Source organism: Clarias gariepinus, chromosome 26, assembly GCF_024256425.1.
Source record: "Clarias gariepinus isolate MV-2021 ecotype Netherlands chromosome 26, CGAR_prim_01v2, whole genome shotgun sequence".
Classification (NCBI taxonomy): domain Eukaryota; kingdom Metazoa; phylum Chordata; class Actinopteri; order Siluriformes; family Clariidae; genus Clarias; species Clarias gariepinus.
The window spans coordinates 9,214,465-9,239,661 of NC_071125.1; the positions used below are offsets into that span (position 1 = coordinate 9,214,465).

General features: G+C 40.0%; 1 protein-coding gene across 4 annotated transcripts in view; it reads right to left on the reverse strand.

Moving 5' to 3' along the window:
* Positions 1–10,884: 10,884 nt before the first annotated feature.
* The window catches only part of nr4a3 (nuclear receptor subfamily 4, group A, member 3), a 29,031-nt gene continuing 14,718 nt past the window's right edge, over positions 10,885–25,197 (reverse strand). For all 4 annotated transcript variants that reach the window (XM_053487805.1, XM_053487803.1, XM_053487804.1 and 1 more), the window contains 4 exons: positions 23,457–23,620; positions 22,850–23,046; positions 17,444–17,622; positions 10,885–12,876 (listed from right to left, as the gene is read on the reverse strand). In XM_053487805.1, the coding sequence (XP_053343780.1) occupies positions 12,605–12,876; positions 17,444–17,622; positions 22,850–23,046; positions 23,457–23,620 (812 nt within the window). In that variant the 3' untranslated portion in view covers positions 10,885–12,604. The remainder of the gene's footprint in view (positions 12,877–17,443; positions 17,623–22,849; positions 23,047–23,456; positions 23,621–25,197) is intronic.

Consider the following 25,197-nt stretch of genomic DNA (forward strand, 5'->3'; position numbering starts at 1 on the left):
CTACAGTATGTGATGTAAGCACAAATAATTATGCAAGCGTGGAACAGGGAAGGCACCGTGCAAAGCTGTCACTTCATCTCTGCGAGCAGTAAACACTGTGGTATGCAAACCTCCTGCAAGCTCATTTGTATGCAAGCTTCCTGTAAGATTCTTTGCAAGTTTCTTGCGAGTCAACCTACAATTTATGGCTCATTTTTAATGATGGCGCTGAGGTCGGCTCCTACTGTACAGTCCCTTAACGGTATTCAAAGAAAGAAAGCTCACCGCGATGAACTGATTGCTAGCAGCTCACAGTAGCAACCAACCAATAAAGGGTTTAGTGAAAACCCTGATTGCTTTAATACTAAGTATGTTACTTATTTCACAATCAGTCAAAGAAGACGTTAAAATGTACACAATGAAATCTTTTAATATCTGAGCTTGTTAGAAAGCTGGGGTTAGAGCACGGGGTCAGCCATGATATGGCACCAGTGGAGCAGATAGGGTTAAGGGCCTTGCCCAAGGGTCTTATGGTGGCAGCTTGGAGGTACAAGGATTAAACAACCAACTGAGTATTAATAAATATCAAAAAACATGAATGAGTTAATTTATACTATGCCTACACCTAATCCTAGGCTTAAGAGTACTCCCAATGTTCAACTGAAAACCTTTTCATTTTTGTTAAAAAAATCTAAATTTTTTTGTGAGATATAGCTAACAGTGTTCCCACCAAGATACATAAACAGACACACACATATACACACTCACACACACGCACACACACACACACACACCTGCTCCTCCCTCTGGGCTCTAGTGATCAGTGTTTCCGGCTTAAGAGAACACCAGCGGATTAACCACATGTGTGAACTGAGCTTCAACCAAAGCCTGCTGTGTGCTTTCTCTCACCCTGACTCTCACTCTCATGCACATTTTATTTCTGGTGCTCCCTAGGGCTTCTTGAAAAGCTCTGGCACTATGGGTTTAGTTACTTGCACACACACACACACACACACACACACACACACACGAACACACACTCACGCAAGCTAAAACACACATGAAAGAAGAGGGTCAGACACAACCGCCGTTTTCAAAGAGACAACAAAAGCATCACCCACACAGCTAGGTTTCACAAACCTACGCCGTAGATAACTCCCAGTTTACAAACCGACTGTTTAGAAATCTTTACAAGATTCAGTTCATATTGAGGCGCTTTTGCATCTGTAGCACGTTGACTGTCACTACTATTAGGGTTATTTGTATCTATAGTACAGAATGATTCATCAGTCTGGTTTGTGGTGTACTCAGCTTCCAAATCCTAGATCTGACTGTGACCTTTATCCTAATTTATTATTTAGTCATCAAATAATACTTTACGTCCAGGCTCGGGTAATCAGATAAACAGAAATGTTAAATCGGGTCCACGGGCTTTAATGTAGGCCGTCTAAACACACACAGAGAACAAAACATCCTGTCCAGAGAACAACAAAACAGAGAAAGAACGAGAAACAGAGATCGAGCAAAAGACGTAGTGGGAGGATGGAAAAACTGAAAGTGCCTGCGGCAGAAACGAACACAAACTCTCAAGGAGACAGTTTGAAGATGTCAATCTTGACATCGAGTGCCACAAACCAGATAATAAAAGGCCATGGTGTCTCTCACTTGTCCAACCCCGTTTCCACCACCGATTGGCCCACTCACTCTCTTTTCTGCCCCAGCGGGGGAGTCCCGGCATGCGATGTGAGAAAGGGGGTGGCCTTATAAACTTTAATCAGGGATCACCCTTACTTTCTTGTTATATTTACCAGTGTCTTCACCTCCTTAACTGAAACTCTTTGAGGACGAGATAAAAATCTGAAACATAACCTCACATCACAGCAACATCACCACACACGTTCATGACTCAATTTAGAGATGCTGCTGCAGTACCTCCTCTTATTATATTTGCAGCCTTAACAGTGTCATTCGGTCGGTACGATGACTTACAGTGGTGTGAAAAACTATTTGCCCCTTCCTGATTTCTTATTCTTTTGCATGTTTGTCACACAAAATGTTTCTGATCATCAAACACATTTAACTATTAGTCAAAGATAACATAATTGAACACAAAATGCAGTTTTTAAATGATGGTTTTTATTATTTAGGGAGAAAAAAAATCCAAACCTACATGGCCCTGTGTAAAAAAGTGATAGCCCCCCTTATTAAAACTGTGGTTCATCACACCTGAGTTCAATTTCTGTAGTCACCCCCAGGCCTGATTACTGCCACACCTGTTTCAATCAAGAAATCACTTAAATAGGAGCTACCTGACACACAGAAGTAGACCAAAAGCACCTCAAAAGCTAGACATCATGCCAAGATCCAAAGAAATTCAGGAACAAATGAGAACAAAAGTAATTGAGATCTATCAGTTTGGTAAAGGTTATAAAGCCATTTCTAAAGCTTTGGGACTCCAGCGAACCACAGTGAGAGCCATTAAATTTAAATTCAAATTCAAATTTTATTTGTCACATACACAGTCATACACAGTACGAAATGTAGTGAAATGCTTACACGACCGCCAGTGACCTTAAAAAGAGAATTAAAACTTATAAGTAATAAATATCAATAGAAGAAATATGATAGAAAATTTAAATAAAAATTTAACTAGAAAAAATAAAACCTGAAAATAGAAATATATTGTACACATAGAACTATAATGGTGTGCAAATATGCATAAAAAAGTGACTTTGTGCAGGTTATGAAAGTGACTTTGTGCAATGGTCCAGAATGTAAACGTGAACATGTAGTGTAGATGTGATGTGCGTGGAGTTGTCCATAGTGTCCATGGGTGTATAAGGATTGATTGATTGATTGTGAGAATTGTGAAAATATTGTGTTAGTTTTGCCTAGTGGTGTGGTTGAGAGACCTTATCGCCTGCGGGAAGAAGCTCCTCCTCAGTCTCTCTGTGTTGGCCCTCAGGGAGCGGAATCGCTTCCCAGACCGCAACAGAGTAAACAGTCCATTGTTGGGATGGCTGAGGTCCTTCACGACCTTCCTGGCCTTGGTCCAGCACCGCTTGGTGTAGATTGAGTGCAGGTCAGGGAGCTCAATGCGGATGATGCGCTCAGCTGATCGCACCACCCTCTGTAGAGCTCGTCTGTCCTGCATGGTGCTGTTCCCGAACCAGGTCGTGATGTTTCCCGTCAGGATGCTCTCTATGGTGCAGGAGTAGAAATTCCTGAGCACCTTGGAGGGCAGTCTAAAGTCTCTCAAGCGTCTGAGGTGGTACAGACGCTGCCGGGCCTTTTTTACCACGGTGTTGATGTGACAGGACCATGTCAGGTCCTGCGTGATGTGAACACCGAGGTATCTGAAGCTGTCCACTCTCTCCACTGGGCTCCTGTTGATGATGGGGGTCTGGTAGTTCCTCTCCTGCTTTGTACTGAAGTCCACTATCAGCTCCTTTGTCTTGCTGACGTTCAGGAGGAGATTGTTTCTCTGGCACCAGTTCTCCAGATTTCCAACCTCCTCCAGGTAGGCCGTCTCATCGTTGTTGGTGATCAGGCCCACCACGACAGTGTCGTCAGCAAACTTGATGACGGTGGTGGAGTTGGTAGTGGCCACGCAGTCAGAGGTGTACAGAGAGTACAGCAGGGGGCTCAGAACACAACCCTGGGGGGCTCCAGTACTGAGAGTGATGGAGGCTGAGACATGGCCGCCCATCCTTACTGCCTGTGGTCTGCCAGTCAGAAAATTGGGGATCCACTGACACATGGATGAGCTGAGTCCCAGGTGCTCCAGCTTGGTGGTGAGTGTGGAGGGAATTATGGTATTAAATGGCAAAAACATGGAACAGTGGTGAACCTTCCCAGGAGTGGCCGGCCGACCAAAATTACCCCAAGAGCGCAGAGACAACCATCTGTTCGTCAACTCAAGCTGAAGCGATCTTGGGTGCTGCAGCAGGACAATGACCCAAAACACACCAGCAAATCCACCTCTGAATGGATGAAGAAAAACAAAATGAAGACTTTAGAGTGGCCTAGTCAAAGTCCTGACCTGAATCCTATTGAGATGTTGTGGCATGACCTTAAAAAGGCGGTTCATGCTAGAAAACCCTCAAATCAAGCTGAATTACAACAATTCTGCAAAGATGATTGGGCCAAAATTCCTCCAGAGCGCTGTAAAAGACCCGTTGCAAGTTATCGCAAACGCTTCATTGCAGTTATTGCTGCTAAGGGTGACCCAACCAGTTATTAAGTTCAGAGGGCAATTACTTTTTTTTACACAGGGCCATGTAGGTTTGGATTTTTTTTCTCCCTAAATAATAAAAACCATCATTTAAAAACTGCATTTTGTGTTTACTTGTGTTATCTTTGACTAATAGTTAAATGTGTTTGATGATCAGAAACATTTTGTGTGACAAACATGCAAAAGAATAAGAAATCAGGAAGGGGGCAAATAGTTTTTCACACCACTGTAGTTACGCGGATGATTTACTGTGAACTCGATATTGGGCTGCACATGATATCTGGTCTTTTGCTGGTACTTTTACACATTTATATGGTTTCCAACTCTTTGGAATGATCAGACTTCTGATTAGTAAAGGGACTGAATAATAATGATTGGATGGCAAACTATGAATACAAATAGCTGCTTTATCCTGGTCACCTTGGATCTAGAGTCTCTACCAGGACCGCTGTGCATGAAGCAGGCGTACACCCTAAAGGGATTTCAGGGGCACTAAACTTAGTGTAGACTCACCAATCCAGCAACCTACCTGTAGGTTTTTATGAGGTGGAATGCTACAATATTTGCAGCACCCTATCAGCTATCAGGAGTCAATGATCTCTGAGTGGGGGGATGGTGATACTCATTTCTTTATCAGTCACAGTAGAATTAGGCCGTTGTCAGAGTCTTTTAGGTTACATATACAGAAGAGGGTACAGTAGATAGCACTTCTGTCCGAGTTTGTAGATGAGGAGGAAGCATGGGAGCCTTCACTGTTTTCTGGATGGCAGCTGTTGTGTGATAGGAGAGAGGTAGCTAGTGCATGGGAATTGATAAATGATTGAATTGGGATGGGGAAATAGAGTATACGAAATTGGTTTGTAAATGAAGTTGTAATTGTTACTGTTTTTTCTCTAGAATACCTCTGGTCATTGACAGAACTCAATCCTCAAGATACTAAATTATGAAACTATTAAACCATATATATAGACTGGCTAGACCACTCCATGACCTTAATGTGCTTATTCTTGAGCCACTCCTTAGTTGCCTTGACAGTGTGTTTGGGGTCATTTTCATGCTGGAAGACCCATCCACAACCCATCTTCAGGAGGTTCTCATCCAAAATTTTACAACACATGGCCTCATCCATTGGCCCTCCAGTGCAGCCAAGTCAATCTGTACCTTTAGCAGAGAAACAGCCCCAAAGCATAATGGTTCCACCTCCATACTTGACTGTAGGGACTGTGGTGTTCTTAGTGTCATAGTCAGCATTTTTCCTCCTCTGAAAACAGAAAGTCGAGTAGATGACAAAGAGCTCAATTTTGGTTTCCTAGGGTTTGAGATCATTCACAAGCTCCTCCTGTGTAGTCCTGGGCTGGTCCCTCATTTCTCTCATGATTATTCTTACTCCGTGAGGTGAAATCTTGCATATAGGGCCATTAATGGTTACTTTGTATTTCTTCCATTTGTAAATAGTCGCTCCAGCAGTTGTCTCCTTCTCACCCAGCTTCTAGCTGATGGTCTTGTAGCCCACTCCAGCCTTGTGCAGGTCTAAAATCTGATTCCTGACTTTCTTTGACAGCTCTTTGGTCTTGCCGATGGTGGTGGGGTTTTAATGGAAGATAGAGATTTTGTGGACAGGTGGCTTTTATACACGTACCACATTGTTGTTAGGAGCACCTTCTTCAATTAATATGTGTACCACAAGAGCACATAACCAGTCTGTGAGAGGCAGAATTATTGTTGGTTGGTAGGGGATCAAATGCTTATTTCCCTCATTGAAATATATATATGTGTGTGTAACAAATATGCAAACATATTAGCCACTTCCTGTTTTTTTTTTTGCCATATTTTTTTCCACTTAAACTGGTTCAAACCTCCAATGTGGCTGAATTACAATCCTGAATATAATTCTGAATATAAGAGTGGCCCAAAATTCCTCCATAGTGTGAAATGTGAAAAACCCCTTGCAAGTTATTGCAAACGTTTAATTGCAGTCGTTGTCTCTAAGGATGGCACATTAAGTTATAATAAGTAGGTTTATGAGCAATCACTTTTTCACAAAAAGCCAGGTAGGTTTGGGCAGCTTTTTTCCCCGCAATAAATGGGATTTTTATTTAAAAAGTGCATTTTGTATTTACTCAGGTTATCTTTGTGCAATACTAAATGGTGTTTGTTGACCTCAATCTTTTAGGTATGACAAATATGCAAAAGAAAAATAAAAAAAAAACAGGAAGGGGCAATATATATATATATATATATATATATATATATATATATATATATATATATAGTGTGTGTGTGTGTGTTTGTGTGTGTGTGTGTGTGTGTACATGTTTGGAGCATTTGCAGGGGGTGCTGAGGCTCATTCTTGTGTTAAAGCTCTGCTGCCACTCGTCACAGCGTGAGTCCGGCCCTGTTGATCCCTCTCAACAAACTCACTAACAGCTGATCAATATTGCATGAGCCGCTCAGTGCACGCACACACACACACACACATACACACACACAGGCAGTCAAACCCCTCCCCTCTTGCTCTAATAGAAGGCTGTAATGAAGACTCCAGGGGGATCTGCTACCTGTCACTCCGGATCGATCTGCCTGCTCCCTGACTGACAGCTTCACCAAGCCGGTCTCCACCTGCCTCTGTCTATACGGCTATACGACTCCTTACTGCTCCATATCATAATATATTGGGAGTTCACAAGATGTATACATATTGCATTATAAGATATTGCCTGATCACCAGGAATCAACAGAACAAACATTGGTGAATGTTTAGTAATGTTATAAATTCATGTTGTAAATAACAGTAGGCATTGTTTAAAAAAAAAAAAAGCTTTTTGAAGGATTCGCGTATTGGTACAGATCCTTAATTAGCAAGTGAGCGTTGTAGAACAAAAACATCAAGAACAAGAAACCCTGTGAGAAGCAACAGAAGAACATCCTCTTCTAGGTTAAACCAGACTGGATCATTCATCTTTGTACTTGATTTTTTTTTTAAGTCAAGTTCAGACTTACATAATACATGTTGACTTCTTTACTCTTCTGTAGTTAAAAAAGAATGGCTAGTATTTTTGAGTGGAGATCCATCTATCTATGTCAACAAATCGGACAAAATTTTGATACCCACAAAAAAACCCCGCCGAATTTCACAGCCATTATGACAAGAACCCTGGCACTTTCTAATTCATGCAATTATCCAATTTGACATCTATTTTGTGGGCCAATTATTTACACCGTCAACTGACAGCTTCCTGTTCTTGTCTGACAAAAGTGAAACATGATTTGCTTCACATCAAGGCTTAATCCACATCAAGGCCTAATCTGGTGTACATTCCAAATGCTTTTCTGCTTATTAAAGTTGTAAGAAGTGCTAACATCAATCAGCGTTAAAATTACAACTATTCATTTTAAAACCACCTAATTTTATGGGTTTCCTTTGTGCCGGTGGCTCAGTCCTATCGCTAGGTCAGTGAGTACCATCATTCAAAAAACCCAGACCATGTATGCTTTTTGGGTTTAATATAAACTTCTGTGAAATCTCTCACACACACCTGAGGTGGGAATCGTACCCTCGAGGTGCAAGGCCACAGTGCTAAACATGACGCCTCGGTGCCACTGAGCTATATTTCACACATTTATATGGCGAACTGTCACACAAGCTATCCATACCTGCTTGGCAAGAAACAATAAATAGAAAAAAAAGGCCTGATTCTTGAAAAACGTTTTCCTGTTGGTCAGTGTGTTGCGTTAAGGAGCTTAGTAAGACGAAGGTGACAACCTTAGCAGTATCCGCTAGTACGCAAACCTGCCTATCTCGTAACAACAACCATGCCAGAGTTAAATTCACACCGATCACTCTTTTGCCGCCACGTTCTAATGTGTGATATGAACTTTCCCTGATAATAAGCAAGGGGATTGCTACTTCTATTAAAATGACTGTACAGAAAACCCTTCAATATAAAGGGCATAGAGATGGATATAAGCCAACGTATGATACTGTAGTATTTCTTCATCACTGCTGTTATATTTGTCAAAATGTTTCACACACACACAATGTCCTGTAAAGGGATCTCGCCACATGATCGTTGCAGTTTTGACTGCTAACTAGCATCCAGCTTGCTAGCTTGGGCACTAGCCGTCAGGTGCAAAATATGCATGAATATACAGTATATGCAAAAAGACTCATTGCACATACGGTACACTCATGCATGTTTTTGGAAACTGTACAGTAGCTGTATAGAAATGAATCAGCTTGCACAATGCTACATTCATACATGTTAGCGCTGTTGCAGCGCTGTGATTTTTTTTGCTAGCAGAGCATTTATAGTTGTGGTGCAGCCGCGGAGCTCTAAATATTCATTAATTCATTTATTCTTCTTCTGTATTGTGTTCTCCTGTATATAGGGTCACATGCGCGCACGCACACACACACACACACACACACAGACACACACAGACACACACACTACGGGCAATTCAGAAATGGTAGTTAGCCTAATCTGCATGTTTTGGGACTGTGGGAGGAAACCGGAGTACTTGGACGGAACTCACAAAAAAACACCCGTCTCAGGTCTGTGTGCATGGAGTTTGCATGTTCTCCTCATGTTCTGTGGGTTCTGTCCTGGTACTCCGGGTTTCTTCCATTTATTGTATATATGTGTGTTTGTGTATGTGTATTACTTACAAACATAACATATTTACAACAAAATAATATAATATAAATTTAGCATTTTCAATAAAAAATACTCCAAATACTTTATAAGATTATGAAACATATTTCAAGACATACTAATTTCAAGCTTACATTTTTCTTTTGACTTCTGATCATTTGGTTTCTTTTCAGAGACAAATGTGTCAAAATTGCAAAATAACCTGACAAACTTAAAACGAGTAAACAATGCCCGGTAAAAAGATTAATAATTGTTTACTGGTGTTTCTATAATCATATAGATGGATTTTTACTACACTTATGCATTTTTTAAACTTATGCAAATAAAATGTAATAGAAAAAAATTCTGGATCAGGTGACATAAGTGTGGTGCTTATTTCCGGTTGATAGTAGTATATCATTTTTTTTGTGCTGTATTTAATTTTATTTGAATCAGATTATGCTTTTGCTCTGGTTGTCCATTCATTCATGTGATATATTTTGTTATATTAATTTACACCCAATCTAAAAAACATTAGTGTGCATGTACAGTATAAAGGCTGTAAAGTTGAATTGAACTGGGTTAAAACACAGTTCACTTGCATCCTTATGATTACAATTAGAGAGTTGTTTATAATTCAAAGGTACAGAACACACACACACACACACACATATATACAAAAACAAGAGACCATGACATTTTACTGAGTGGGTGTGCGCAAGCATGCATTTACCTACTGCATGTGTGTGTTTGAGCGTGCATGGGTGGTGTACTTGCTGTTGACATGTTAAGTCTGAGCAAGAAGGAGATGTGGAGAAAGAGAATGAGCAGCCGTATATATATATATATATATATATATATATATATATATATGTGTGTGTGTGTGTGTGTGTAATTCGCCTCTAAAATGTCACCATGCCGATCGATAGGGTTTAATGAGGCCTGGAGGCCTGATCTGCTCCCTCTCATTCATGGTATCCCCCTAAAATCATCATCCCTCCCTGATACTTAACGCACTCATACCCTATCAGTGTAATGGGGTCTCGGGGGACAACAAGCAGCAGCGATACACACAAAGGGTTAGGGAAGGCCTGAGCTAAGGAGGTGGGTTTAAAGATTGTAACCAGGGTTCCTTTGCTACCTGGTGCTAAGGATACACTTGTATAAATGTACATTGTGAAAAGTTGTAGCATAAACTTAAAAAGCTGCGTTAAAAATTCATGCATTTGAATTCTATACACATGACATTAAGTGGAATTTCTTTCTATATTGTGTTTAGTAATTTTCCATGTTGTTTTAAACTTGCTAGGGATAAGATTAACCTTTACAAATATGGAATATAAAAACACAGGTTGTCCTTTAGATACACAGTACTGCGCAAAAGTCCCCGAAAGACTTTCATTTTTACTCCCGTCCCTGTACCTGAGAATTTTCGGAGGATTCTCTTTTTGTTTGTTTGCTTGTTAAGCCACACAGTGACCTATGAATCATTCATGCATAAAAAACATCTAACTTTAGGCATAAACCAGTAAGAAACAGGTGCAGATGATGACAGATGATCAGGCTGGTGATTAGTGTACTGGTGAAGCTGAATGCAGAGTGGTTGGAACAGACGAGAGGGGAAATGAGGTTGCTGCTGAGGTTGTTACATAAACAACCAATTTTTAAATTGTATTTTTAGGGACTTTTCAGCCTGCCACAGAAAAACATTTGTTCAGATTTCTTTAATTGAATCTACACATATTATTAAATGTAATCCAATAGAAAGGAAATGAGGGGGGGTTGAAACTGAAAAAGAAATGCTAGAAATTATCGTTTTTTTTCCCTTGCTACTTATACCCAGATTTGTGTAAAGATGTGTAGATGTATAACAATATTTATCGTAGTATATCATATAACTACTATATACGTAATTACATAAACTAAATTTTAAATTAATTCCATATGTGCAGAATATATGCAAAGACTTTGATGTTAAAATTACTGTCTTTAATCACTTACAAACTGATTATTCTACTATTTTTCTAATGAAAATTTTCTATTTCTACTGTCCTCATTCATTTCACTTTTTCCATAAGCAAATCACTCAATATTTGCACTTTCATGACATTCTTGCAGCATCGTATCTCACCCATTTAAAAAATATATGACGTTATATTGTATTATATTACGTCACACCGTAAAGAATTCAGCCTCCTCCATCCTTAGACATTGTTCTTTCCTCGGTCTCGCAGCGAACTTGCAGCAACAAAACTTCACACGCTTTCAGACAAAAATAATCATTTTTTTCTTTATAATTTCAAAGTGCTGAACAGAGCCTCCAGTGAACCAAAGAGAAAATAAAAATTAATCCAAACAAATTGAAAAGAGACATTTTTTGTAATCTTGTCTTTTCTTTAAAAAAAAAAAAAAAAAAAACCTAAACAAAAAATACACAACTCGTACCACAAGATTTGAAAAAATCTATTGGATAAAAACACTTCAAAATATTAGTTTTGTATTGTGTATATATATATTTATATATTTATATAATTCTCCATTTGTCGCAAATGGTTGCCTTTTGGGTGATGTTAGCGGAAAAGCCCAGTCTGTGAATGTGTCCGAGCCCTTTGAGGAGCTGGCCGTCTTTCGCAAACAAAATAAATACAGGCAAGAAAGGCGAGAAAAAGAGAAAACCATGCATATAATCTGTTTTTGTACAAATAAAAGACAAACTTTTTTTTTTTTGCAACACAGTCCTCCGTATTAATAGACGGTGTTAACAATAGAAACTTATAAAAATGAGCATGAGCACGGAATGTTTCGTCCCTCCCTCCCTCTTTCCCACTCTATCATTCCCTCCTTCCGTGCCCCATCCCTAACTCCTTTCTTTTTTTTAAGTGCTTGCAGCCCAAATGCTCCCTTGCACTCTTGTTTAGCTCTACACTACTAACCCTAAAATTCCCTGGTTTGTAAAAAAACCAGAAAAATAATAATAATGATAAAAAATAAACTCTACAATAACTTCAAGTCTGTAGAACTTGCTCAAGAGTTGCAAGAGTTAGTGAGCAGACTGGTGTGTGAGAAATCTGCCTGGGTTGATATCATTACTTCACAGGGTGAGTCGTAGTAGTAAAATAATTTAGAGTTGAAATAGAAATGGAACACGCACACACATACTCCTGTGTTTTCTTTCCTACACTTCTGTCTAATTTTTTTTCCTCCTTTTTTTTAAATAGCACTTAGTAAATTGCACTTGTATGCAGTTTTTCGGAGTGTGATTCCATGGTTAGAATTTAATGCACTTTGTCTGGACGTCTGTTGATTGGTTTTCCCTCAAGCGTTCCACAGAGAAGCATATATACACTCTCACACACACTCCTTTCACATGTCCCTTGTGTCTCGTGTGTAACTGTGTGTAGGTGTATGTGGAGCAGACGGCCTGCTTTTTGACCGAACTGAAATTTTGACTGAACTGAAAACCTTTCATCTATCTATTAATTTCTTTCCCTTTCACACACACACACACACACATAGAAGCACAGTCCAAAAAGCACAGCTCTGCTTTCTGTCTTTCCCAGACACACCCACACACACATATACACACGCTAACACTTTCAGACATACTGCTGAGGCTGAGGTGGAAAAGAGTGTACGTCTGAAGCCTCTTGAGAGAAGATTTAAGTTCAGTGAAGTCTCTCGCCAGGCTCCGTTCTCTGTAGGGTTTCCCCAGCCTGTGGGCGTGCCCGGGTGAGCTTTTGGGGGTGGCGTGTCTGTATTAATAGGGCAGTGTGTCCAGAAATCTGTCGATGAGAGGTGGAGGTGGGACCAGGTCCTCTAGTTTTAGGTAGAAGATCCTCTGTAGGCCTTGAGTACGCTGTGACCTAAGCTCCACCTTCAGGCCCAGAACGGCAGCCACTGAGGGTGGGGCCTTGCCTGCTGCGGCCACGCCCGTGGCCACGCCTGAGCTCAAGTGGTCTCGAAGGCAGCAGACAAGCTTGGACTGCAGCTCCTCCACCTTCTTGGGCTCTTTGAGGCCAGGACATTGATCTAAGGAGAAAAAGAGAGACAAAGAATAAGTATATTTGGAGATTTATGTTCTATTGAATGCAGTTCTATCTATCTATCTATCTATCTATCTATCTATCTATCTATCTATCTATCTATCCCAAATTTCTTCACATTAAATTTCATTAAATTATGTAGCTTAAATTAAGGAAATGAGAACAACTGTTTGATGATACAAACAAAAAAAAATTGGTTGTTGATGTAAGGACTTCAGCAGCAATCTCATTTTCCCTCTCATTTTTTCAACCACTCATTCAGCATCACAAGTACTAATCACCGGCCTGATCTTTCGCATAGTACTGTACATGCACCAACAGTGCAAATCCTGCCTTGTCGTTAAAAAAGGTTATTTTATTTATAGTGATATGTAAATGAGATGATCTGGCATGCTTGCATAAGATGTAGGAAAAGCTCTGTGGTTGGTTAACTGCCATGTCAGTCAAATGACCTCTTCCTCTTAAAGTAGCTCAAATTTACTCGCTAAACATGGCCCATCCTTTAACAAATACTAGCTTGGCAACCTTTCCTACTGCTAATATTTATACTTATTCTTTTACACACTACACACAGAAGATCTCTTTTGATAAATATTGTTAATACAATTGCATATTAATAATTGTAATATTAATCGTTTAATAACTGCTATTAAAACAAAATACACACACTGGGTCGGTAAGATTATATTTAAAGGTGTCGAATGTTACGTAAGATAAGGACAAATTATCACTATGTACACGGATTTAGGAAATAAAGGCGCTGACATGATTATTTCTCTAATAGTATTATCATAAACACAGGACACAATCAGGACAATTAGTAAGATAATGTGGTGCCCCTCAACAGCCAAATCTGATTAGAGCTCAATACTAATGTCGTTAGTACACACAACACCACCAGCAGCTTCCTAATGTCAGACTGGTGCATGACTTACCATCCACCGCCCTCAACACCCCCCTGCCAGAAACACACACACACCTCATACTCATCTGTTGCTAATGTGGCTGGTGAAGGTACAAATGGAAAGACCTGAGAATATCCTGTGTGTGCGTGTGTGTGTGGGGCCTGGGTTACAAAAGGAACAAAATGTCACACTTGCTCCTAGCTGCTGTCTCACTGAGTTAGTGTGAAGCTCCTGCTTTATCACTTTAGCACTGGTGTGTCAATAACAAGCCTCGAGCCTGCCTTCTTCACACACTTCTCACTCCACGCTGGATGTTTCATCAATCCAAATGAATTGCAGATCACAAACTGTTTCTATTCACCCTAACAATTTGTTACAAATAGAATCCCTAGATTCATGCATGTTCCTAAAAGTCTGAATGAAGCGCGTATGCGAGCAGTGGCGTTTTCGTGTCACTGTTGCCAAAGTAACAAGGAACACAAGGAATTAAGTCACTTTAAGTTGCGGAAGTTAGCACTTTAAGTTGTTCATATCAGCTGCATATTTAAAACGTTGTTTAGTTTGAAATATTAGTACAACCTGTGTGTGTGTTTCCACAGGATTGCAGCCAGGTGCTGCTGATCATCAGATTAACTGATTAACTCATCTTTAAAAGCTTTCTTTTTTTTTTTTTTTTTTTGGTTCTGTATAGTTTGAAAAAAAAAAACTGAAAAAAAAGAAAACTATTTAGAGTTCAGACTTCTACAGTTAGAAAGATTATTTACAATTGGAAAGCATTTAAGACAATCTTTCCAGGGATCGATGTCCCACCACATTCACCCTAAAATCAGACCTTGCAATGCTCAGAGAAATACAAAAAAACCCAAAGAACTACATCTCAGACTCTACAGGCCTCACTGAACATGGGAACTGGTGAAATCCATGGCAGCACAATTAGAGGAAGACTGAACAAGTACAGTTTGTTTGGTGGGGTTGCCAAGAGAAAGCCTCTTCTGTCGAAACAGAACACAGAAGCATGACTAAGGTTCAAAAAACTAAAGAAGCATTATGGACAAATGTTCTATGGACAGATAAGACAAAAGTAGAGTTGTTTTATGTAATGATCAGCATCATGTCTGGCGAAAACCAAACGACATATAAGCTGCAATATCTAAGCACCACTGTTAAGCACGGTGGAGGAGGGGGAGCTTTGTCTTGCAGCCATAGGACCTGGGCACCATGCAGTCATTGAGGTGACCACAAACTCCTCTGGATCCAAGAGTATTTTAGAAGCAAATGTGGGGCCATATGAGACCAGCTGTGGTCAAAATTGGGTCAGGACAATGATCTGAAGCACAGCAGTAAATCTAAATCTTAATGGCCGAACCTCAACCCAATGCTGTGGTGGGACCTTGAGAAAGCTGTTCATAAGCGAATGTTTAAAAACCTCAATGAACTGAAAAAATAAAGAAGAACGGATCAAAATTCCTCCACAATGATGTGAGAGAGATAAACAATGACTACAATTTATTGCTGCCAAATAATACCTAGGGGTTTGGTTGGTGTGAGCGTAGTTAGTATTTTTTTTTTTTTTACAGTTTTTTTGTTAAACAAATTATATAAACCAAAAAGTAGCTGAATTCTTTACAATTTCAGCAAATGTTATAATTGTGGCATGAACTGGATTTAAAAATCCTATTCTTCTTTTTTTGATTACATTATTAAAGGTTTAGCTGGGTATAAATGTTATTTTAATTGTCCTTTATCAGTTTACTCTATTTGTATTATCTAAATAATATTCTTTTTTTAATTAAGCTATCAGGTAGTTTGTTAAAGCTTTATTAGCCTGGGTGTAAACATAAGATCTGTGTGTGTGTGTGTGTGTGTGTGTCTGTTGCTTTTATTTATTCTCGTGCCGTGGGTGTTCAGCAGCTGCTTTGTCCCTCGTTCTACTTTCGCTCCCTCTTTCTCCTGCTCTCTAGGGGCTGATCGATGGCTCTCTTTCACCGCAGACACTTTTAGAGGGTCGATAGTTTGAGTAGACGAGTGGATGGAGAGCGAGAGATAGAGAGAGAGATAGAGAGAGAGAGAGAAGGGGAATGGTGGAGAGCAGGTCTCCACTGAGTAGTGCTCGATTCCTTCCACTACAGAGCTAAGTGCTGCCCCGTGGAGGCCAACACATACCCACACACACACACACACACACACACACAGACACACACACACACATTCTGCTAAAGAAACACATGGAAAGGCAGGTCGGTTTTTTAAGTCCCTTATCTTTTAGCAATTTATTAAATAGATTATCGGCTATTATTTCTCCTCTAATTAATATTAATAACATTGATTCTACTGTAATTTTGTGTGTTTAATCATTAGCCTCTTACTCTAGTGGACCTCAACGATCAAGCTGATTGAAAAACTGATTCAGCTACTTATCAAGATTCTTTTATGTGGCAATACATGTGTTGCCTCATTGACTTCAAAATCGAATTTTTTCACAAACTAGATTTTTAATTCATCTATCCTACAGGTGGTTTGCTCTAAACTGTTCACACACACTATCCCGTCTAGGACGAGCAAATTATTTGTAAAGTTTGTTTGGAATTGTAAACAAATCTGAAAAACATTTAATAATAAATTTTTATACATTTAGAAAAAAATCATGATACTAAGAGAATCGCGATATAAATCGAACGGCCACTTAGGTATCGTGATAATATTATATCGGGTGGTCCCTGGAGATTCTCATCCCTAAAAGCTACGATGTAAAATGTAAATAAATACAATAAAATCCGGCATATGATCTAGTCATAGCGCACTAATTCTCACTCATTCATCTTCTATAACGCTTTATCCTGTATTTAGGGTCGTGGGGGCCCTGGAGTCCATACCAGGAGACTTAGGGCACAAGGCGGGGTACACCCTGGACAGGGTGCCAAACCATCGCAGGGCACACACACATACACACACTTAGCGCAGTAATTATTATTTTTAAATCAATCACTTAAGATGGATAGCACTTTATAAGCTCCTATAAAGTGTGCATTTTTTTGTGCACATAAACTCATTATCAGTTTGTGATCATTTCTCTCATACATATAAAATGAATCTGTGTGCAAATTACATGCATACAATTAGACAAAGATCAACACGTCTTTTTGTGCCGGAGACACAAAGGGAGTGATTTTTAACCTCGTAGGAAAGCATTCCTCCTTTAAAATAAAGCCCTGGCTCACCCTATTGTGTAGCATCCGTGTCAGTCATGCATGTGCATAATACCTGAAACACCTGCTGGTTCTCACAACACACACACACACCACACACACACACCTGTTTATGTGAACTTTGCCACCCAATAATCAATAATCCCCAGCTGTCCTTATAGAAAATAGACCAACCCCTTTTCCACTCTCTATCTTGATCTCTCTCTCCTCGTTCTCTTTTGCTGTGATTAAAAAGGGGATTAGTCCTCCCGTGTGGCTAAACCCAGTCTCGGCCATCACCTGTCCCACACCTGAGATAATCAGCGCCGGCCACACAAAGAGGTGTGAATGTGAGAGCGAGGGATGTCGAGAGGAAAAAGAAAAATGAGAGGACCCTCTTTTTTTAGGGTTATCCTCACTGTGTGTGTGTGTGTGTGAGTGTGTGTGTGAGTGTGTGTGTTACCTGTGAGCAGCACCAGGGCCGACAGGCAAGAAAATGCCGGCAAGTCCAGGCTGAGACTCTGAAGATGAGAGCTGAAATCTCTGATGGAGTCGAGCCATTCTCCGAAACCTCGCAGACACTGAAGCCTGTGGAGCACCAGGCCTGTGCAGAAAACAAACTTCTCCTCCGTCAACAACGACCTGCAGCAAAGAAAGACAGAGAGAGGGAGAAAAGGAGAAGGGCTTAGTGCAATCGCGAAGTGTTATTTATTCAGGCTCGCAGGCATCGCTAGAAAAGAAACATAGAGACACAGAGAGAAGTGTAATCAAAAATGTTAGAGATGAAGAAAATAAATAGACAGTTGAAGGTCCTAAAAAAAACAAGTTTGTACTGAGAAACCTGAGCCAATAGAATCTATTCCTTATATTACAATTTGCATACAGTCTCTATAACTGTCTAATATCTACTCATATGCTCATAATTAGGAAAAAAAATCTCAAACATCCATAAATGCCTGCAGTTCTACATCTAATGGAAGGAGTCTCCAGTGTCAGTGCTTTCCAATGATATGCAAGTTCAATGCTCTTATGCGTTTTAGTTTTTGTCTACCATGACAAGCTGTTTTATTGTCGTATTGTAAAATGCAAAATTCTAGATGCAATAATATGCCACTTACTGTAGTATTATCACTACCTATAGTGGGGCACTATTTTGAGTGTTTAGGGTGGTAGTCTGTGGTTTGGGATGTAGGCAAACAAACTACAACAAGCTACAATTTTCATGCCAGTGTGAATCTATTTAAATACAAGTGCAAGTACAAAATGTGTGTGTGTGTTCTCATGAAAGTATTGTTTGCTTGGTTTGCGTTTCTTTTGTCCTGAGACGATTCCCTGAGCTGCAAATCAATTGCAATAAACTTTTTCCGATGCTTTGGTGGCACTGATGAGGCACAGAAAGAGAGAGAGAGAGAGAGAGAGGGAGAGAGAGAGAGGGATTAGAGACTGATCACGAACTGTTGTTATTTATTCCACCTTCAAGGTGCTGTTTGATGGCTGAACTTCATTCGACGGCACTTTCATCTTTTAATTAATCGCCACTTTTTTTTCCTCTCAAAGAGAAAAAAGATAACGTTATTCCCGTTACGTCTGTCTGACTGATTACATACGAGCACCGACGCGCACAAGCGTGCCCGCCCTCTCTGTCTCATCTCCTCTGAGCAGCCCTGACCGGAGCGGGTTTAAGTCTTTAACGCAGTTACCATGGCCACAAATGAAAGCCAGCGTAGGGAAGACTACATCAAAGATCGGAACGGGACTTAATTACGTTCGAGATCTCGTAATTAAACCTTTTAAAACATTCCTGAGATTTCTTTCCCCTCCTCCTACCCCCTTCATCTCTCTCTCCCTCACTCTTTCGGATGTGGGATACGACCCATGGAGAGAGTTTGTTCATTTCATTTTATTTATTTTTTGCTCGGTGTGGTTTCGTCTAAAATGACGAATCAGATTTAACCCGAATGGCCCCTAGGATCTCGCCTGTACTCCTTTCCTGTCCTGTCCTCCTCTCACTGCTCTACTTCGCTACCTCTTAACTAGCAACCCTGCAATTTAGGAAGGAAAAACCTCCTCTTGTTTTCCTGTGGAGTGCTGGCTTCTGCTTGTGAACTGTTCTTCATTAGCACACAATTATGGAATGCAAATGCATTTCGACACAGCGGGACAGAAAACCCCAGACAGGACAAGGGATGCAACTTAAAAAACAAAAACAAAAAAAAACAACAACTCTATAATAGAATATAGAATAGTCTAGGATTTTTCAACCTCATTGATCTGCCTTTAGAGTTGAGGGACAAATTTTATACAATTTTATCTTTGCATTTACATTTACATTTACATTTAGGCATTTGGCAGACGCTCTTATCCAGAGCGACTTACAAGTCGCTCTGGATAACTGGCACTGTTCATAGCACAGCATCTTGTCATCTGTTGTACAACCTTCTGCGTCAGCTTACAATCAGAACTTTGCAAATAATTCTCTCCAACTAATCAAAGATACGGTAATAAGCCCCGATGTGCATTTTATTTCTTAGATAAACCAATAATTGTTTTAGAAACGGGATGCATTTTTTAATGGAGGTGAAGGAATCTGTAGCGCTCTTTCAGTAGTGACTGAAATGTGACTGAAGTTTTCGGAAAAAAACACACAAAGGAAATTGCTAGTAAATAAACGTACTTCTTTTCCTTTATCCCTACTCCAGATTCCCTTTTTATGTTCCAAGAGATGATGTTCGCTTGAGAATGCAGTGAAAATGCCACAGTTTTTACCTGTACAAGATGAATTAGTTGTGTATTTAACACCTCTATTTGTGGAATTCAACAACAGGCCACTTTGGTTACAAAGTACACCAAAACTACTCTGATGTACTTTGATGTTAACTAGTTATTAATAGAAATTAGTATAAATTACTGTCTGGTAACTGTCTACTCAAGATGGATAAAGCAAAAATAATTTTCTTTTTTAATTACGATTAGAAGCTCGATTCCCGTCTCTGTGTGCATGGAGTTTGCATGTTCTCCCCGTGCTTGGTGGGTTTCCTCCGGGTACTCCGGTTTCCTATCACATTCCAAAGACATGTAGGTAAGGTTAATTTACGTTCCCAAATTGCCCGTAGTGTGTGAATAGGTGTGTGTGCCCTGCAATGGATTGGCACCCTGTCCATGGTGTACCCTGCCTCATGCCCTAAGCCTCCTGGGACAGGCTCCAGGTCCCCGCCACCCTAAATACAGGATAAAGCGGTATAGAAGATGAGTGAGAGTGAGAACTACTAGTAGAAGTGATAGAAATGCCAGCAAGGTCCACATGATATGTGAATCCATTCTCTGACAGTTCCTCAGCCTTAGTTACGTCACACATGGTCACAGGGTTATTACTTTCGTTCACACCTCGCTGTAAATCAAGTTTCCATTTCCCACCATACAAACAAACTTCAAGCCTAATGTAAACCACTTTGACTCTGAGCAGGGAGCTCCTAAAGATGAGGGAGTGAACACAATGCACACTATATATACCAACTGTCAACCAACTGGTCTTTCCTGATGTTTCGTGACATTTCGTGATGTTTATTCCTTTCTACAATGTAAAGCAATCCTAAAGGCATTTAAATTACAAAATTGATATGTATATATATTTTAATATTCGTTTTATTTTTTACTATTTTTATTAAATTTTTACGCTTATTTTTCGACTTTTTAAGCGGCATTCATTATGGGGAAAGCAAAGGAAGAATTTCATTGTACAGATGGGAACATGTTTCTTTACTGTGCATATGATAATAATATGCTGATATGATGATATGATATGATATGATAATATCATGATATGCAATAATCTCCTTTAAACAGTTGATACTGAAGTGTGCTGTTCATAACAGCTCTAATCTGAGATGCTGGTAACTTTAAGTTTTGGTCTGGTTTTCCTGGGATGATCTTCATGAGAGTCAGGTTCATCGGGTGCTTCACTTAATTCTGTATGTGTTATTTCATAGTTTGGAAATCTAAATATCGTTCAGAATTAAGAAAATCCATCCTAAACCTATGTCAAAACTTTTGACTAGTACTATATGCTGGTACAGTATATGCATCATATAACCAGTTGCATTGGTGAACATTCTCTCTGTCCTGCATGCCACATGAAAGTGCATTTTTAGTCAAATGTAAAACCTTCTGGAAAATTTCCTAAAAATACGTAAGTATAAATAAATAAATGAATAAATAAATAAATGAATAAATGAGATTCCCCTTGCCTTTAAAAATACCTCTATTTGTTTCTGTTTCAACCCTATTATTAGTTCCATCCGAATAATGCGTTCATATTCGTGTAACATCCTCGCTCGACGTATATATCTATTACTGCAGTGACGAACACAGACGTCGCATAGCTCTATAGAAAAGGAGCAGCAGGTTCCTGAAACCGCATTCTTTACTTTTACGTCATATGCAACGATTACAAGGGTGTGTGAGGCACTGCGAATGAGGGTGACTGAATGTGTGGTAAAAACACTATATGTGTGTGTTAGAGTCGTTGATATGAGTGTAAAGATGCACGTTTGGTCTCATGTACAGTTCGTCCATGCTGGTTGTGCGAGTGCATGTGTGACGTAGGCCCGGGTGAGTCAGAAGCCCCCTACTGAGGCTGTGACGGCACCACCCACTGGCCTCCCTCCCTGCACCTGCTTCCTCATACACACACACACACACACACACACACAGAGTAAGATACCTAGAGAAAGAATCAGCATGAAAGAGAGAGAGAAGGAAAGATGAGGTTTGGATGCATTGCTATCTAAATGCGGAGCAAAAAAAAAAATCCATTTCCTGATAACAAAATCAGAACGGCACTGAGTCATGGCCAGCAAGAAGATGAAAAAAATCACACTTAAGTTTTTTTTTTATTATTATTTTTTTTTTATCAAGTTTAGTGTTAAAATCCTGCATCCGTAAACAAAAAAGTTACAAGAAGGACTGGAACGCGTGACAGCAACATGACGTATATGTGAGTGTGTCGTGGGAGGGTTGCTACGTATATGTGTGAGAGTTAAAGAGGGTTGCTATCCCATAAACTTCAACAAAGCACATGCCGAGGGTGGTCAGCTCAGTGACCGTAGCAACCTCCAAACCAGTGAAAGACCAAGAGCACGGAGGTGTTAGTGAAGAGACCATGGAGATTCGGGAAAATTCCAAGCACAATCCGATATTATAGCTCTCAGTATATGAGAGGCGTTCAAGTCAAACCAGGATTTTTGATTGCTCAGAATAACAGAACACAACTAAAAGAGTGATAAACTCTCTTTATATCGCTACATAATCGTCTGCTACATATCCCAGCGCTTCGCTAGTGCTGGTAAAAAGTTTTCTCAGTGTCTATGTCTGCCTGCTTCACATTTGAAACGCTGGCCTCCCAGGAACTCCTTTAATGGAAACCACAGGATTGTGTGGGGGATGTGTCAATAACTCAGAGTTCCTAAAAAGGCATTTGTGAATGATTGTGTGTACAGTTCCCACAGACAAATGTGTCTCTTCCAATCAGGCATTCCACTCGCTGACAGGAACTACCTCAAACGAGGATCATCATTCATGAACGTACGGCCTTCTTTACAGCGTTTGCACCATTCAAATGTTTTACAGCGGTTTAAATGGCGCAAACCAAACCATTTAAACCGCTGTTTAAAACCACGGTTTTACACCTTCAACATCCCAGTTTGACTTGAACGGCTCTCGTATTATAAGATACAAATAACTAATATGAAAATACTGCAGCAGGATAAATGATCTGTTTTTAGAATGATAAGAGTCCACGAGATGCCACACCAAATTTTGCACACCAAATGAATCCTGATTTGAACCACAGAACCATGAACCATTCCCCTACCTGTTGGCCAAGCGGAGTACGAAGAGCTCAAGGAAGGCTGAGTCTATAAGCAGACTCTGGTCATCATGGTGGAGCTCAGTGAAGCCGGGGAGCCGCTCGGCCCAGCGACGCGTCACCTCCATGGAGCCGGTGAGGATCCGATAGAAGAGCTGAATCTGCTGAGCTTCGGCTAAGGTCCCCGTCTCTACTGCGCTGAACTAGAAGCAGAGACGAAGATGATGTGTTAAGGACAGTTAGACTAATTCGGCATTTTAGGTCTCATTTCCACTGTTTTTCATATTTCAATATTCTCTAATACTTCCCAAGTTTTGAGAGTGCAGAAGTATCATTATTTGTCACGCCACGGAAACTAAACTGAATTATAGGTGTGGGCGAGACAGAGAAAGGTTGAGTGGGCAGAGACTGAGGTAAACAGAGCGAAATCGAGAAGGAATTGTGAAAGTAGTGAAAAGTAGAAAAGTCAGAGAAACGCAGAAGGCGTCAGAAATTGTCAGATACATAAAAGAAAGAGACAGAGACAGGAAGAGGTACAAAGAAACAGCAGACAGGTTCAGAGAAACAAAGACGGCGAGGGTCCATACAGCGTTACGCAGGCAGACGTAGGTACCTGGCTGTAGTCGAGCTCTCGGGGGATGGACTGGGAGTAGGCGCGGACGAGCGCGTTGAGCAGGCTGAGAGGGGGCGAAGGGGGAGACGGCTCGGGCTGCAGAGGACTCTTCGGCTTCGATGGCAGACGACCTCTCCGACCTTTTAGGTTATCTGTGCGCACCACTGTGAAAATGCACACAAACACATACAGAGCACACTGAATCACATACGATCGTTACCCGCTAAGAAAACTTTATTTGAGATGTAAATCAATGTAAAACTTATCACATTTATAGTAATACTGCTATGATATACAATACAATTATCTCGTTTATACAGTATAGAAATACATGATAAAAGAGATTCTCATTTGGATTAAAAAAAAAAAAAGCTGTAGCTTGCTGATGTGAAACAAACTCCAAACTATTTGAGAGTCTGGGTAAACCAGAGCTTTTAACTTTGAGTAGATAGTTTATTGATATCTGCAATTATGTGTCAAGAACTACACGTTATGTCCTTTTAACACATTATAGGTAAAAGAATATATTTTTATTTACTTTATTATGAAAACAATTAGTTTTAAGCCTTAACACTGTCCTTTTCACATGTATTGCATGGAATATTGCATGAATGTGATGTGAACAACCATTAAAAACAACTTGCATAGTGCAAGTATTGTGCTTATCAAAATATCAAAACACTCAATTTCCCCAATCAGCAGAGTCATGAACATATGTGTGCGTTCTTTAAACCAATACTCTCACTAATGCAGGAAGCGGACATACGTTCCCATAAGTCCCATTATAAACACAATCTACACACATCCTATACATGCCTGCGCCGTAGACCGTGTCATTACAGCAGCGGATCAAGCCTGATTGCTGAGGCGAAGTGTGTGATGGAAATCCTGTAACTGATAAACATTCCTATTATCTTTTAATTCATTCATGTGCCGGCCGGACGAGCTGAGCACTAACGCTTTATTAGAGTCCGTATCCCTGACGCCCGCAGTGTAAGGGTGTGTGTATGTGGTCTTTTAAGTGATTTACGTGCAGATGATCCTCCTGTCCATTCCTGTCTCTAACCACGGGTCCACGAGGGGTCATATGCACCGGGCTCATGGCCATAATTGCTGTGATAAATAGTCAACAAGTTGAGCGGAAAACTGTTAACAGGATTTACGTGTGCAGGGACGAACTGTAGAGCTGCAGCGCATTTAGTTCGTATAAACAGCAAAGGAAGCTGATCTTTGCTGTTATAAATTTGATGGAAATGTAAAGCTGGGGTAGCTCAGTGGTTTAGGCATTAGATTGCAGACCAGACCAGGGTCTTGAACAAAGCCCTTAACTCTTAAGTGCTCAGATGTTTAATGTGATAGAATGTACGTCACTCCAGATATGAGCAGAATATGAAGCAAACGAAAATTTCAATTCTCCCTAACAGTCAGACAGCCAAATAACGCTCTTGAACCATTATTTTTAACATTCCATGATTATTCTAGATTTTATTGTTGTTGCTTTTTTTATTTTCCAAAGAAACACACTATGTTGTGCAAATGTATGTATCTCACTTTGATTTAAATGCACTTCAATAAAATGACTTAAGATAAATCTATTTGTACTCACTTAACCCCTCAAGCTCTTTAAATTTTATTTGGTTAATATATCTTTATGCATTTAATTTAGTAACTAATTTGTATAAATCTGTAATTCGCTAATTACAAATAAGACAAATAGAAAAGATATGTACGAACACCATTC